Source organism: Blennius ocellaris (genome assembly GCF_963422515.1).
Source record: "Blennius ocellaris genome assembly, chromosome: 5".
Classification (NCBI taxonomy): domain Eukaryota; kingdom Metazoa; phylum Chordata; class Actinopteri; order Blenniiformes; family Blenniidae; genus Blennius; species Blennius ocellaris.
In genome coordinates, this window is record NC_137654.1 from 7,701,201 (window position 1) to 7,718,862 (window position 17,662).

A 17,662-nucleotide genomic window follows, 5' to 3' on the forward strand; every position below is an offset into this window, starting at 1 on the left:
TTGGATTTGCAGTGGCCTCTAAACAGCTGGACTCTTTTTGTCCGCCGGTTTACCATCTACGACATTTTGTCATTTATTTCCCTCCTCCTGGTGCGCACAGATGCTGACTATTGAGGCTCAACCTATTTTTAAGACTGCTGACAGCATGGAAGTGAGAGAAAAAGCTGTGTTTGTGCTGATGTTGCCCCTTGTGTGAAGGTCCAAATGATCACAGGAGGAGATTCTGAAACATTAAAAAAAAAAAAGAAAAATGCACGGACAACACTGCAGAGTTTTCAAAGGTGATACTGGCTCATCTAAATGTGAAAAACAACTGCATCTATTCAGGAAATGACGGCAGTATCACGGCTTGCACAGAACACATCCTGCTCTTAACGGTTTACATATGCTGCCCTTCACATAGCATAAAGTAAAGACTGTGATATTGCCAAAGAGGTGGGTCACGTTCTGTCCCACATCTGGAGAAAATGCCTCAAACATTGAGAGCAGGAAGAGTTGAACTTCTCACGTCAAGAAAAGGGCCTATAGAACACACACGCACACACACACACACACACACACACACACACACACACACACACACACACACGCTCAGAGGCCGATAGCTCTGGATGTGAGAGTGACCGCAGGACGGCTTGTGGTCAGTGCCTTCCTTCCTGACACCCTGAGGCCAATAACCAGATGACACATCGCGCTGCGGCAAAAAGAAAACAAACTGGTAATCAAGGGACTGGGAGGAACTTGAGGTGGCCGAGGGGCAGTGCGAGGAGAAAGCCAACACGCATCGACCCTCCGGTCGCCCAGGACCAGTCGGGGAGCCGCGCGGCGGCTCGGCCAGCTGACTTTAGCAGGTTTTCTTGGTTTGTTTTACAGGTGGTCCCACTGTAAACATGTGCCATTTGGCTGAAGATGTGACTGACCGCAATCCTGAGAACTGTGTTTATACCAGAAGAGCTGCCTCAGTCTCATTCCTCAGGCGTCAAATGTTGGCGTTTTGCTAAAAGTTGTAAAAGTTGCTCGCGCCTCGGAGACGGGTACAAGATGTCCTTGAGCGTGAGGCAGAGATGATTCCAGGGGAGCTCGTATTGAAGTCTGCATATGGAGACGAAACAGGACCGATGGATTTATTAAACACATGACTCATGCCCAGTACACACTATGCAGCTTTAATATAAGTTCACAGCCTTATAAGGGAATCGCAACCTCCGATGTGAGGCCACGTGATTACGCAAGAACAAAACATCACAAGCGTGTGCTATCGCTTCTCGAAGAAGAAACTAATGAAACGGAGCCCTTGTGGCATTTATGCATTTGGAGAGGAATCCCCAAAAAGTTTTTCTTTATATCTCACATACTCACATACATACAGCCACAAAGCATCTATTTGGGTTTAACTCCAGTGTCGCGGCGATCACATTACATTTCTATTGTTTAGTTGATGGAGGTCCCAGCAGCAGAATCACCAAAAACTTCTGACAACGTCTGAATTTAATCGCTGTTTTTGGTCACCACACGACAATAATGGCCGTCATTGAACCTGCCTCACACTGCGACGCAGGACCACCGATTTAGAGCTGAGACCAAAGATATAACCGCGATTCTCTAATGATTTTTATCTGTCAGCTGCGATGGCCAAAAGTCGTAGGTGGCAAAACATAAACGAGTTTAAAATTGAGACACAGAACATAAGTGCCGGTAAAAATCATTTGAAATAAATAATGTCAGAACACGTAATGTATTTGGCTGATGTAACTCTCAGCACACAAGGTTGAACTGAAACCTCTTCACACTCACTACAGTTTTAAAAGTGGTTTTACACTAAATCAACCCATTTAGTCAAGCTTTTTTTTTTTTTTTAACCCCCAAATGTTGTTGATTGCATCTTCGTGATCCCAGCAGACGGAGTGACGGTTCACTCAGGAGAGCCAACATTCATGCAGGTCATGGCCACCAGGCAGCCTCAGACTCGTGTTTTGAGGAAAACGTCTTCATCAAGAGAAAACCTCGGCAGGACAGTGCGAGCGTACGAACTTCTCCATGAAAGACCCTCAGGTCTGGATTGACGTCGGAGCAGAAGTTCATTTCCACTACAGACTTGTGCAGTTCTTTTTTCTCATTTATCTCTTCTCGTCAGGATCCTCAGAAGATAAAGTAGGTCCCAAAGCCAGACCACGACAGAAAGTTGAGTTCCAGTCCATCACAGGGGAAACACAGAGATACAAGTACAACCACACACATTCACATCAATGAGGAATTTCAAGGTCAGGAATGGGCTATGGGTGGATTCAAGTACCCAAAGAAAACCCAGGAACGTCCAGGTGGAACGTTCAAGCTCCACACAGAAAACCTGGAATCAATCCACCAAATGTTTAAGAGACTGGCGGGAGTCGGGCTGGTCGATGGTCTGAAGTTGAACGCTCCACAGAAGGCACAGTTCAACGTTTAGTAACTTCAAATTTGTTAAAAATAAACGTGTTTCAGTGTCTCTACCCAAACACAGGTCAGTACCCACAGTTTTTCCTCTCACTATTCAACAGTTTTGAGCTCACAAACTGTTGCCGGGAACATTTTAATGTCACGTATGGTTTGTTCAGACCAGCTAATAACAACGTTGTTCTCCAGAGACGCCCCGGCCCTTCACAGGATACAGTCGCACACAAAATAGAAAATGATCTATTCAATCATTTTCGGCAGGCAAGTAAAAGACACGGCGCCACCGAGGACCCTGGCTCTCTTATGGACTGTGTCGTCCACAGCGTGGGAGGCGCTTCTTTGTGGTTTCCAATAAAAGCCTTGTGGGAACGGATGTGGCGTGACTTTCATCAGGAGTCATGAAGTTAACCGGATTATTCTCAGCGCTTCTATTATTTGTTTGACTGCAGACATTTGTGTCCCTTCTCAACGTTGAAATGTTGAATATGCTCTGGTGTTTTCATGCGCTGTGCATTCATTTTCTGCAAATTCACAGTGAAATAATGTTGCTCAAGAGCGAAAAGTCAAATTAATTCACAAAAAGAATTCCCAATTATCTACTTAAAAATACAACTTTTTAAACGATTGGCAGCGTTGTTCTTTCATAAGTGCTGGAAACAGGGCAGGAGTCAATACTATAAAAGACAAATGACCAAGAACAACCTCAACATACTTCTTCTGCTGGTGTGACATCAGACACACACATATGATTGAAAAAACACATAATAGGAAAGAGAAAGAGCACTGCTGCTTGCAAGAACAAATCTCTACTAAAGTGTTTGTTTTTAATGGAAATCATGTAATTATTTTAATATTTGACTTTATTGCCTGCATGATAGTGACAATCTTCAGCTAAAACCTTCAATTAGTTATGCACGATATTGGGTTTGTTCCAAGATTGATGAGATGATATTTTTAAAACTACATTTTCCAACCTCTGATATAATCTGGACTCAATGACGAGTCACAACCATGTGTCCACAGGGTCCTTCCATCCATTCCCACTTCCCATTTATTGTCTTTGTGGAAAAAAAGCACAGTGCATGCTGGGAGTAGTCCGATGCATTTCGAACTTCGTACCAACTTTAAGCCAATAAGGCGCGAGGAGTGGAAGTCCAACACATTACAAAAGTTTTGTAAAATGTCTAAACCATCAGGAGGAGAAACAAAATGAGGACAGATTCAGCAACTGCACAGCTTATTTGTCTCCTCAAATATTTTCAGAAATACCTCGACTGGAAGTGTTCCTGTAACAGGAGAGAAAGTTTGTGACTGAGCCGCCATGTTGGTTTGCTTTGAACTCCAGGGGTCCGTCCCAATTGTCCCTCCTTTCTCCATATCTATGGCCTTTACCTTAATCCCTGGATGATGTCATGGGGTTAAGGAAAGGTGTTAGGAGGCTTCCTAAAGGAGTTAAGGAAAGGTGTTAGGAGGCTTCCTAAAGGAGTTAAGGAAAGGTGTTAGGAGGCTTCCTAAAGGAGTGGGGGTGCAAGTTAGTGACGTTTGCCATGGTGGAGGAAAGCACTACAATTTTCTGTGAATGAACTATAAAAAGCACATTTCTACCACTTTCCCCTGTACTTCTAACCACTGACATAAACTTATATGATCCGTATTCCGACATCATTAGTTTCCATAAACCCTCGGATGAGCGGGTCCCTTTAAATGTTGTTGCCACAAGGAATTGTGGGGCAGCATGAGCTCATCTCCTTTTTCAAAAGGTGGTATCAGTGGTTCCTCGGCTCAAGGAGACTCTAAAGGAAGCAACGAGCCTTCTTTTCTTTTCTTATTGAGAATTCAGGCAGTCCTTATCACAAAACACGTCCGGAGTTAAGGAAAAGTCGATAGATAAGAAGATAGGAGGGACTTTTCGGATGTACCCCTGGAGCAGTGAGACCCTGAGACGATGCATTCAGGTGCAGCACGTAACTCCGACTCTTACTACATCCTACGTGTGTTTCTGGGCTCACACACCAGCGATGCTTCATGGTAAACATGATTGAAGCTTGACTGATAAACTGTTCAGTGTGTACATAGACGCTGCGCTCTGCGGTTGAAAGAAGGCATCTTTTTAGATTCCATGTGAGACAAAAAAAACTCACATTGAACACATTCCAGACACATCATGTGACGGCGTCTCTCTTTTCTTTAACCCTGATGACTGAGTGTGCTCCCTGCTAACGTCATGCTGATGTTTAATTTTTGTAAGTGTCTACTGGCAGATACCGACGTTATCACTGTGTGTCCCTATTTGTAGTAATGTTCAGTGGAAACACAGAACCAGTACAAAATGATATTGTTATCAACGTCCACATCCCAAGTTTGTTCAGTATCATTGGAAAGAGTCACCTATGAGCAGTTTGCTAAATTTGCATTCCTCCAAGCGTTCATACTTGTTGACCCTTCAATGTCGGGTCTTCCTTGTGCAGCTGAATCTACTAAGCGTCAGATTGTTCACCCACTAATGGGCAATGTGAGGTGGGTTTACACCGTCGTGAGGCAGGTGACTTTTACCCCGCCGATGATGTGATGTGGGAATAGTAATCCTCATAAACATGCACTGAGCAAGACCCTCGGCCCCCCGCAGCTCCTCACCGAGCGCCGCTCTGTGTGGCTGCTGCCGAGGGGGGTTAATACACCTGCTACAAACAAATAAACAGACAAACAAATAAATAAAAAATGACTGGAATTCCAATGTAACAACTAACTAAGCAAGCTTTGATAAAAAATATAATGTTTCATTAAATCTGTGGCTTCTCACATTTTTTGGTTCAAGCATCTTTATTATTATTATCACAGTTTGATTTTGTTTTCGTGAATAAATAACCCAAAAATGAAGGAAAAACATCAACGAGAGTTCACTTTTTCCTCCTTTTTTGACCATTTTCATCTAATTGTTTTATCTGCTGTTCCTGTTTATAAAACAGCACACAGAGTAGTCCACTTGGCACCAACTTCAGCCGCCACAATAGTCAAATCTTCTTGAATAATACATCAGTCAGAAGGCCGGGACTCGTACTTTTACTTTCATACTTTTAAAATTGTCTGGCTGAGTCAGGAGTTACGTAACTCTCTTCTGGCAGTGATCTCTGAATGACTTGTCAAAATAATTCCCTTCCGTCTTGAATTACAGGATCTCACAGCGCATGACCTGCTTGGACTTGTGGTTTTTCACCTAATCGACGGCCTGTGATTCACACACTTCCTCCGAAACCTCCACCGTCTTTGATCCGGATCCTGGTTGGACGCACAGAGGACAAGGGGAAAAAAAAAAAAAAAAGAAAGAATAAGAAATAAATCCTGTCGGTGCTTGTTGCCAGCCTGAGCTGGACGTACAGTTTGATGATACTGGCGGCGGTTCTCTCACACGGTGTGGTAGGTCGAGGGCCGTGAGGTCGGTGTGAGCCCGACCGTGGGAGGTGTGCTGTGGACTGGACGTGGTGGAGTGTGGTGGGTCCACAGGCGGCTCGCACAGTCAGAGATCTGTGCACAAAAAGACCACACAGGCACCCAGGCCTCCGGTCACAGCGACTTTAGCGCCGAACAGACAGACTCACGGCACCACACTCAACACAGAAAGTCCCATTTGATGTGCAGTATGTTTTATAAGGGATCAGAATACATGATTAAGTGACGGGTGTCTGTTTGTGTTTTCCCACTTTTGTTTAGTGCCTTTCATAGGGTTTAATAGTAATTTTATTGGATTTTATGCACGACGTACAGACCAGATGACACTTCTAAATTAAAGACTGGACTTGGGGAAATGCACTTTATACAATGTTGTGTGACGTCTGACACCGATGTGAAATTGTTGAAAAACTGTAGAATATGGAACCTTTCAAAACAAAAGTTTGACACAGAAAATATCAAGCCATCGAGCCAGCTGATGAAATGCTTCTTGTGATAATAATGGCGGCATCTCTGCTGAACACGTTAAAAACAACAGACACCATCATGAACAACTCAAGGTAAATCACTTGATATTTCCTATTATTGAAGGCAAACGCAATAAATGGATGGTGTGTGTTGTTGTGCACCTGTCAGACACAATCCTCACTTCGTAAATCAGCTTCCACATTTTTGCAAATAAAGTCACAACCTTGAGACCAGCAATATTTAACATTTAAGCTCTGAGCCTCCCCGGAAGCGAAACACCATGACTGTAGAACGTTGTACCGTAGTGGAACCAGCTCAGTCTCATTGCATGTCACAAAATAGAGGCATTAACACAGAAGTGAATAAATAATAGCAGCGGCACGACGGCGGCGGCTGCTAAGGGCAGACCACACAGAGGGGGGAAGGTGCTGATGAATTGCAGGTACTTAGTGTGACAGGATGTGGATTCTCCGGTCCCAGGCTGTACCACCCTCTTAGTGCGCATCTGTGTGGCGGGGATATTTTTGGTTTGTGTGAGTCACCCTCAACGCTACAGCAGAACCGGGCGCTCTGGCGGGGCTGTTAATTACATAAATAGCTCCGCATCAGCGACAACGCTCGGCACGGTGTTGGATCCTGGCCTCAGGGCCGCGTGTGTGGAGTGTCGTAAATACCACATGAAATGCTGGCACGCCGGGAACCGACTCCCAACATGCAAATATTGATGCCGTAGCAAATACAGTGTCCTGCTCGCGAGGTCAGCTGTTAGCTTTAGCATACTTTTTTTTTTATACACACTCACTGGCCAAACAGCCAATCATATGACAGGAACTCAATGAATGTACGAATTTTAATATGGTCAAGATGAGCTGCTGAGGTTCAAGGTGAGCAGAAGAACGGTGAAGGAAGGGGGTTCCAGTGCTTATGAACATGTTATGGATTCACTCCATAGTCAACAAATTTCAGCTCCTCAGAAGATCCAACCTGCCTCAAGAATGCTATATTGTAAGATTTTGGCTTGTGGTCTGTCACTATCACACTAAACTCCTGTTGACAGGGAAAAGGATTAACATGTATCCACACTACTTCTTGTGCATTAGCAGATTTCAATTAAAATTAAATGTTAGCCAATCTTTTGTATCACACTTTCGCTGTTGTCTCCATGTTTGGAGTTTATCTCAGTCGTTTAGTCGCTCCGACCTATCATAAAGCATAAAGCATCCTGAAAATAGAGCATCTTCCCCCAGCTAAGTGAACTCATGCAGCTCTGCACCAAGTAATAATATATGGTTGAAGGCCCCAGGTTTTAATGTTAGCACTCGTACCAATTACTGAAATCCTTCAAGGCTGATATAAAATCACTCTTTATGTATAGTCTGCAACTATCACACCCGCCCCACTTAAGTGTTTGGACTGCAGTTTATTATACCGCGTTGAACTTCCAATTGTTGTGGAACAATAGAATATAGGTTATAGGTTAGGTTAAATATAGACAGTTTGGTCGTAAGTGTCGTTAAAGTTACTACCAAGTAGCTGCCGCTTACTGTATGGGGAGCTGTTACGGTTTTCATATTATACTAAATGTATTCAGTCTATCAACAAGGCTGAGCTCCACTACCAGAGGGAGTGTCGTTATTTCCCCACTTGATGTCATGAAGGGAAAATCTAAAATCTGTAAATCGCACACGTTCGTTAAAAAGTGGAGCAAGCAAGTGAGGGAGATGACAGACTTCTGGGGCCTCATACACAGGCGATGTGGACACATTAGAAAATATCATTAGAAAGTGAATTTGACATAATATGGGATCTTTAAAGAGGTAACCATAGTGAAGAGCATTTTCATTTGCACCACAAGGATGGAGAATGAGTTAAAAGTTAAAAGATTCCGTCGACACGATGATTTTCAATGTAAAATATCTTTATTCGACCTTCTCAAAATGTGTTTTAAGAACAGAAATTGTCATCATGGTGAAACAGAATACTATTCACAAATATGAATTAATTAGACACTATCATTTTCAAATCAAAGTTGGCATGTCATCAGAATTTAAGAAAAGCAACGAGCCTCCTTCAGAGTCGGTCCACCTCTCTGCCACCAAGCCACTTCTATAAACAGACTTTTTTTGTACATTTTTGGGAGTTGAGATCTTCAACAAGCAGTCAACCATTAATGAGTCAAACTGAATTTGAGATGTTGAGTCTGGTGTGACCGAACAATCCTCACACGTTGTACCAAAAAACATAGAAAGGAAACAGAAAGGAAAGAGTCTGTAGTTAACACATAAAACAAAGATTTCTTCAGAAATGCTTGACAAATATCAGTATATCGTTCTTCTTTTGTAATACAAACCAAAACTGATTGTTTTCTCTTTTTTTTTTCTTTCATGGCAACACATGATGGTTGATGGTATTTTGGCAACATCTGCATTTCAGGAGTTAACAGAAAGTCAACTATTATCATAACATAAGTCACTGGACAGTATTAATCCTTTCCCCCGACCCGTCCCACCCCCAACAATATGTCTTTATACATGATATTGCATGATAAAAAGATGATGAATCATTGACATGTCAATGACATTTACATAGTCCGCAAACTCTTTCGTTTGCGGCTCAAGATTCTCATCGACTCTTTTATTAGCTTTTCACTGTTTTTCACGTTATTAGATGATCTTGTAATTCAAGACTGAGGTGAATTCAGCTTTACAGTTCAATCGCAGTGCAAAAACAAACGAAAATGAGTCCTTCTTTCGGCTCTCGATATCAAAATGTGTTTCCGAAAGGAAGGTAAATAACTGCGGGGGTAAACGAGCCTTAATTATTTAAATTCGCTGACTTGAAACTGAATTTACCTCGAGTCTGTCGTGAAACTCATCTCGCTTCAGAGCTCAGTCCGTAGTCTTCAGTAGAAAAAAACTACAGTGCCACTACTTGTTTTGCTGGTTCTGCACCACATCTGAATTAAATCAAGAGTTCTTAGAGGCACCTGGAGTGGTACAAATATGTGCTCATCAGGGTTAAGGTATTGTCAGTTCCTTTTCGTTAAGGTATTTTTTCAGTTCATCATCAAGTCCTCAGGAGCGGAGTGGTACCCGGGAGGAGGCCGGGCCGATGATCACACAGGGAATGATGCTTGGAAGCCTTGACATGACCACTGCGGCCTCAGGGCTGTTTGTATTTCCCTTCATGTAGCTTCGCTGAAACGTACGTCCTGGGCCCATGAAAGTATTCCCAAATGAGATGCACACTATAAGAGATGCTTCGATCCCCATTTCCTTTACCATGGACATTTCAAAAGCAATAACACAGGTGTTGCTCGACGACATGAATGAGGTCTGTTTCAACAGTATCTTTTTCTTTTTTTTCTTCTTTTTTAATGGTTGCACAGTAACTTCAAGGTTCGCGAGAAAAGAAACTTCTTGAATGAGGGCCCAGCTATTCTACCCTAGGATGGTTGAAGGATGTAGGCCAAGGGTCTGTGCAGCAGAGTCTGCATGAACAGCATCATTAAATTCAGCATAACGGCTGTTTTCATATTGTCTTAAAGGCCCAGCTTGGAAAACCGGAGTGGTGCTATTCTAATTTAAGGAACTGCAGGGCAATGGGTCATTCAAATAAGGACCGCATCGCAGGAGCATCGGCTACAAGGTCTCACTGGTGTTTTCCCCTTGAATTGTGACTAATCATTTCCGTAATGAGCCTTTAATACAGTACTGTGTACACAGCTTCCTGAGAGTTAGCTAGCTACCGTTCTAAAAAACACACTGCACATCTAGCTATCTGCTCATATCTACATAGTGTAGGGATGCACCAGTAACCGGGCGAGGACAACCCACTGAGCCGACCCTTTCGCCTGTTATCAAAGTGTAACAGGCTCATTAAAAATGTAGGATTAATGGCGTCGCCATATACATTAGTTCTTTGTCTTGTCCATGATGAATGTGTTAACAGTGCATCCCTAAAGGAGCATAACATGGATTACAGTTCAACGTGGCGCAGTGAAATGTTTCCCTCAGTAAGCGGCGTTTTCCAGAATGAAGATCACCTTTTGTCAGGCCGACAGGCCAAAGCGTGCCGGTTTTCTTACATGAAGCTCATTTTATTCCCGCCGCGATTTGACCCAGGCTTTAGGAGGTTCAGTTACAGTGCGTCAGCCCGACGTGCGGCACGGAGACGATTAAAAGCCCCATGGTGCCCTGGATTACAGCAGCCTGCTTTGTTGTGACTCAAAATCCTGCTTGTCACTGGTACCGTGACCGCCGGCGTCACTGATGAAGACAAGTCGAGTGGCTTTAGCTTACGGATACCGTAAAGGATGCGTAAAGATATTGGGGTTAGTCACACGGCTCGCACTGTTGTCGTCGTCAACCTGAACCAGTCCTCTCGCAGGTAATCCCATTTGATAAACAGCTTCTATATTTAGCGTGAGACAATGTTGAATAATTCAAATGAGGAAACTGCAGAACCTAACTGGTTATTGCAGGAGAAGATTAACCAGCTCTGATTTACCTCCTTCAGAAAAATGAATTTACCTCATTAGTCAATCAGTGATCACTATTGTAAATGCATCACCATGGGTAACAACCAATGACACCAACGTATGAGTGCTACATCAAGTTAGGAACAGTAATCGAGATGGATTTGGTGGCATGTCACAGTCACAATGCTACATGGATAATTCAGTCGCTATCACTGAGGTTGGTCAGGTTTTGTCTTCTGCAATTATTTTGTGAATATGGGTATGTTAGCATACATGCTCCAGTTTGTCAGATTGCTGTAACATATCATCACTTTTTTTCTACGATAACTGAGAGTGAGATTTTAGTAAAAGGACCTCATGCAAGATTCATTTGCGCAGAACGGACGTTAAGTGGGAGGGGTTTTCTCTGCGAAGGGTTCACCAGAAAGCCAACCTCTCCTCTTCCTGTGGGGAACCTGAAGGGGTCGGTTGTCCCACGCCTTATGCACATGCTTCCTCTTAGCTTTGATAAAAGGAAACTCAGCGACTCTGGAGTCTCCCTCTCCTGCTTTGCTGATAACACCACATTAAAATGAACCATCGTCCATCTTCCACTTTCTCCATCATCACTCTTTGGATTCGCTCTCTGCCCGGGGGAGATGAGGCTATGGATTTCCCAGAACTTTCAACAGCTTCAAATCTAAGCCTACATTAGTTGGCACTCTGCATCAGCCCCAGTCATCTTTTATCAAAAACACAAAAAGCCATATCCTTTGTGATAAATACATCCAACTCTGCCCTGCTGTTGTTGTTGGCGTCTTGTTTGCTATTCAATTGGACTTTTTGAACAGCAACTGTGCAAAACCTAATTTTGCTGAAAAACATTGCAAGACCCCATCCATCACTCCACTACCAACAACTTGGCTCCGTCTCTCCTCCAACTAGCTTTTCTTTCTTATTTCAAAGTGTAACTTTCAGAAACCCCAGTCCTTTCAGGACAGTGCAAGACTTTTCATGGAAACCAATAAAAGTCTTCCATTGGTTTGCTGTCAATACCAAAATTCCGATTGGTTTCCTCACACACCAGTACATCCATAGCCACCTTTCCAGGTGCTCTCTCTGCTCTAACAACTCAGCCTGTTTCCACATTTACAGGATGAAAATTCTATAATAGACCAAGACATTTTTTTGTTTGTTTGTTGGTCTATCATCCCTCTCTTGGACTCAAATCTGAAGGTGCTGGTATCGAGGCCAAGTTACGCCAGACTCTTGGGAAAAAGTATGGTATGAACTGTATACCAATCACCAGTCGTAAAAATGTGGTTTCACTTGACGTACAGTCTGTAGACAAAGTCCTTGCATGAGGTCCAATAATACAAGAAGCACATTGCATTCTCAAAGTGGAAGAAAAAAATGAGACTTCAATTTGTGGCTGTAACTTACTTAACTTGTAACTAGGTTGTAATTTGCCACTGATCCTAACTGATTGATTGTAATGAGATTCAATAGCAACTAATTCAGCGTATTTTGGAAAACATCACTCTAGAGGTAATGTAGTTACATAGATAATTGGCTGCTAGTTACATGAAGCAATAACAATTAGTGAATTATTTGTTTGTTACTTAGGAAAATATAGAAAAAATTATTTTTAACTGTGAAAATTCTGGATTGTTTCACCATTGTGATACATGTATTGTTTGTTAATTCAAAGGTTTTAAGCCATTTAAACTATATGGTCACCACTTTTTTTTCTCAAGAATGCAATGCTTTTCTGTGCATTATGTTTTAAATGTGATACTTTTTGACTGATTTATTATGCTAGTGTCGGCCGAGCACTGGGGCCCTTGAGTGTTGACCCCCCCAGTATTTCAAAAATCTGGTTTACAGCCCTGCCCAAATATACCCAAGCCGCTATCTAGCTTGGTTGGTGATCGTATATCAAGCTGACTATTATCCCTGTTAAAGACGGATCAGCTTGACAAATCGTTCATTACTTTTCATTTTTTTCCGAGAGCAGGGTTTGGGATTCCTATGACTACTGCTAGTGTTGCTTCTTCACAGAGGCATGTGACATCACCTTAAGACAATGCAGCACTTGGGGCTGACTCGCACAGCCGTATTCACACAGTCTTAAGACATCTGTAGAGTAAACTGGTTTCGGTTTGCTGGAACCGTAAACTGCACACTGGAGAAGGGCATCGTAAGATGGCACGTAGGAGCAAAACAAAAAAAAAGGGGGGGTTTCTAAATGACTTGATAAATCCAGCAATGTTCCGGTGCTGGCAAAAAAAAAAAAAAAAACCCACCAAAAAACGACCAACAGGGAGTTTCTCTTCGAGGCCTCTGTCGAAGCCGGGGGAAGTGTCTTTTCTGTGTTTCGAAACTTGTGATCACACACAGTCACTTTGATTCGCGGTGCTCTGCTTCTCTGAAAAATATCCAGCTCAGACCTCCCTCTGTGTAATTCCACCATCGCGGTAGTGAGGAGTTGTAAGAACACAACAAATTTTGTGCGTACTCTTCTGGCACGAGGAAACACTGAAACCAAGGGTAGAGATACTACACTCGAATGCATTAGAGTCGGATGAGGTTTTGTCGTCGGCTGTTTTCGTCAGCAGTAAGACTATTTACATCGTTCAGTATGTACAGTTGAGAATCTCCCAGAGATGTTAGGTTCTGTAAAGCTGCAATGGAGAACTCCTTTTTAAGGTCCTCGCATTTGAGATTCCTTCGATGAAGAGCCATACGAGTCCCCGGTGAAGTGGTTCGGATGCCACTGCCGTGTCATGAGTTTGGACTCAAAGGAGTGTGGGTAACGTGCCCTCTGACGACACTCAAACGCAACGTTGTGAAGAAAACGCGAAAAAAGATCAAAGATGGACGTTATGGTTCTTCATCGTAAGGATTGGATTCCTCACACAAATCAAGGGTTTAAATACAATAAATTGTTTCTTTTATCATAAAGGTATTCATTGTGAAAGTCATGTGTTTAAATGCACTGTACAACCTTGTATAATTTTTTTCTTTTTTCAAAATATAGTATATCCCACTGTGTTTTGATGTTTTTTGTCTTGGTTTTTTTTTTTTTTTTTTTTTTTTACAATATCCTGTACACTCGGTGTCTGCATTGAGTTTGGGTGATATCCTGATCATTGGAGAGAAGAGTAGAAGAATAGGAGGGGAAGAGGAGAAAGAGAAGAGAAACAAAAAGAAGCTGTTGTCCGGCGCCTCTGCCGCCCTCAGTGAAGACGCTGCACCCCGTACCGCGGCTCTCTTCTGTCCCGCACCTCGATCTGCACCAAACAAGACAACAACAACAAAACAAAAAGAAACAACGCATTAACATGTGAAAGTTAGGATTTAAAGCCTTAGTTCACCAAAGACTGCAACCGCTTGACCGGTCCAAATGGACGATACCTCGAGATCAAGCTAACTGGTGCGAGATTGCTCTTTTCATTCATTCATTCATTCATTCATTCATTCATTCACTCATTCATTCATTCTCTCTAGATTTATGGGGAAACCGGCTAAGGATCAAAGCAAAAAATGAAAATCCGAAAAAGCTCTTATATCATGAATAATCTCATGTGTGTTTGTGTTTGTCTTAGACGTTGTAAAAGCCCATAATCCAATTTGAAGGGTTTCTGGAGTGCTTGTTGATTGTTGTTGTGTTTTTCCCCAAATCCAACCTTGGTCCTGAATTTCAGCCAGTCTAAAAGTCCCTCTATTGACCTCGACTGAGAACAGGCTGTTCCTGTGCCTGTCGCTTTAAACGCAAATGAGCTGTGCCTGTTTTATGTCGCATTTACAGGTAGAAAAATATGCCGCCCGCTTGTACTTTTAGAGGGCAGAGCTCCACTACCGCAGGGAGTGGTTTATTTCCCCGCATGATGCCATGAAGGGAAAATCTCTGAATCACCTGCATGAGCACACATTTGAGAGGGAGATGACAGACTTTCTTCGCTCGTGGGGCTTCAAACACAGGCCATGGGGACACATGTTATTGTTGGAAAACTTGAATTTTGCATGATATGGGACCTTTAAGATGCTGTCAAACAGTTTTGTCTGACTATTGAGAAGATGTAAAAGCTCCAGGCTACGAGTGTTGGTTATAGCTAAAATATACAACCTTTGTTATAGTTGAAACAACCATTATAAGGATAAAACACATCATTTTCAAAGTAAAATCTCTTTCATATTGTTACATTTGTGTGTGTTTTTTTCCCCCAAAACTCCTACATATTGTACCAGTACATAATCCCATGAGAAAATGAACTATTACAATGAATAATGTTTCCCAGCACTCGTCACTTGTAACCTTTGTCTGAGACTGATTAGATATAAATCTCAGTGTTAAGAAGAGTCCTCCACTTCCTCTGAGCTTTACAGACGCACTCATTTCTCAGAAATGATTCAGATACAATCGCGCAAAGCAAAAGTGAACTTACCCTTGACACAGCAAAATCTGCAAGGACAGAAAAGAAGAAAGGTGTTGGTTACATACAAGAGCAGGAAAAAGTGCATATTTGAGCAAAACATGAATTTGCTTATGTAAGTGTGAGTTAAGCATTTGGGTCGTCGCAACATGTGACCACGTTTAACTGAAGAGGAAAAATGGCCTCTAAAACAAACAAAAGGTTAAAAAAAAAGTGGAAAATAATAAGTAGTGGATGAAATGATAATAAGTCACTGTTTTAACTCCTTAAAGCAGTTTAATTAGAAGAAGTTGAGTGTAAAGAAGAATCTGGTCACATTGCTTCTTTCCTTTAATCAATTTAAATTAACCTCTCTACTTATAAGAAAGTAAACTGTGCCTAATAAACGATTTAAAAAACAATCCAGGGATTTGTCATTTGTATAGTTTAGGGCTTGTTGTTCTGTCTCACATACAGAAATATAAAACAAAACAACTGATGAGATTTTAGGTCGGAGTGAATCGGAATATATATGAAAAGAGAGAGAAGGAAAATATTTCATGATATATTTGATCCCTATTATGCAGAAGGTGCATTTTCCTGCCTGTCCTGTACATGTTAGTCGGCCTTCTGGGAACTAGAATAAAATAAGAATAAGAAAACAGCAGTGGTGTTATTTCAGTCAAATCTATGGTTATGTTTTTAAAACTAAATATGGCAAAATTAACGAGCACCAGCTTAGCCAGGGTTATTAATCTAGTGAGTCGTCTGTCCTGTCGGAGCGGATTCATAAATGCAACAGAGGCTGAAGCTCAAGATAAAAACTAACTGTTCAGACATGACTCACTGCTGTCCCCCGATGGACCAAAGTAGCATTACATAAAATATACATTTAAGGAAGTCAAACATAGGGACGGCTTCTTTCATTCAAATCCTAAATTTGTTTTAAATCTCAGACTTGGCTGTTTATAAGTTTGATATTTGAAGATATTTAATGTAAGAGATGAATCTGGCTTCATTTCTCCACCTCACCATCAGCACCACCAGGTTCCCCGTCTCCACAATGTGCGTGCACAACTTCTAAAGTTTGTGTACCGGCACCAACATTCTCCCACAAAGTTTATTTATTTTAATCACAAACTTTGCGAAAAGTTACGTACGTATCTTTCAGGACCTGTTTTGTGCTTCTGCAGCCTTTATAAATGAGGCCCCCGGACTCTTAAAACTCAACTTTGGCTATTTAACCTCAACCCAGGCTTGTTGAACCAGACCTGGATTTCCTAAACTGGACCTGGACTCTTTAAACTGAACTCCGACTCTTTAAACCCAACCTGGATTTTTCAAGCCAGACCTGGACTCTTTAAACAAGACATAAACTTTTTAAAGTAGATTAGAGTCTTGAAACCAGAACTGGACTCTTTCTAACAAGTACATTTGGAACCGAGTTTACAAAAAAAACAACAACAACGTTTGCCTGTTTCTGAATCCTGGATTCAGTCAAACTGCTCCTGGACTCTTTAAACTGGCCCAAACACTTGAATTAGTTCCAGCCCTCGTAGATCCTTTGAATTACACTCAGATTGAAGTATTTCAACTGAACCCAGCCTCTTTAAATGATTTTTTTTTTTAAACAGACCTTTCAGATGAATGGTCGAGCCAAACGGTCGATTAACCTGTGAGCTCCTGCTCAGCCCCAGGTTTCCCCTGTTGGCCGTCTGCAGCTTAAAGGGACTTTTATTTGTGACAAAAACCGAAAAGTGAGCGTGAACAGGGGCTTTATTTTAGCCGACGAAGCGTTAGAGGCCGTAAATGTGTAAAATCTCTGTGACAGCCATTGAGGTTAATCAGATAAGAAGAGGAAGACACGCCCACGCACTGGAATATCTCCAGTTACCATGGCAACCATCATGAAGATAGACCGTCGGAGAAGCGAGACGTCTTATGTCACTATTCTCTCCCTTTATCTTGCAGTCTTTCCCTCCTTCCTCCACTCCCCGTGTCTCTCAGTCCACTCCGGATCACGTCTCCCACCGTCACTCCGTGTCTTGTAGCTTTTTGAACTGCCGCACGCCGGCTTTACGGAGTCGCCGAATCAAACACAATCACCCTTATAAAAGGAGACTTTTTAAAATAAAATTGTTTTACGCTCGCCCCGTTCCGCCTCTGCCCTGCACTCCTTCTCTCTCCCTCCTTCGCTTTTCAAACTGCTGAAACAATGCGACTCAGCCGTCCTGATGCAACATCATGCAAACTGTCAGAAATCCTCAGGAGGGACTCGCTCCGACTCCCCAACTCAGCACTGGAAGCACTTTGGCTGGAGACACCGGGGGTCCGGCTGCAGGGGATTCGCTCTTCAGCTGGACAGGTCGTGGTCAGGTAAACCTTTCAGAAAATATTGATATTTACCTTTTGTGCAATAAAAAAAGAAGAAAAAAAGGTC

The 17,662-nt window shown here is 42.4% G+C and overlaps 1 protein-coding gene across 1 annotated transcript in view; it reads right to left on the bottom strand.

Moving 5' to 3' along the window:
- Positions 1-14,046: 14,046 nt before the first annotated feature.
- The window catches only part of LOC308130158 (LHFPL tetraspan subfamily member 4 protein-like), a gene marked incomplete at both ends in the record, with an annotated part of 31,678 nt that continues 28,062 nt past the window's right edge, over positions 14,047-17,662 (bottom strand). The window contains 2 exons of the mRNA XM_080496357.1: positions 14,047-14,100; positions 15,256-15,272. Coding sequence (XP_080352483.1) covers positions 14,047-14,100; positions 15,256-15,272 — 71 coding nt within the window. The remainder of the gene's footprint in view (positions 14,101-15,255; positions 15,273-17,662) is intronic.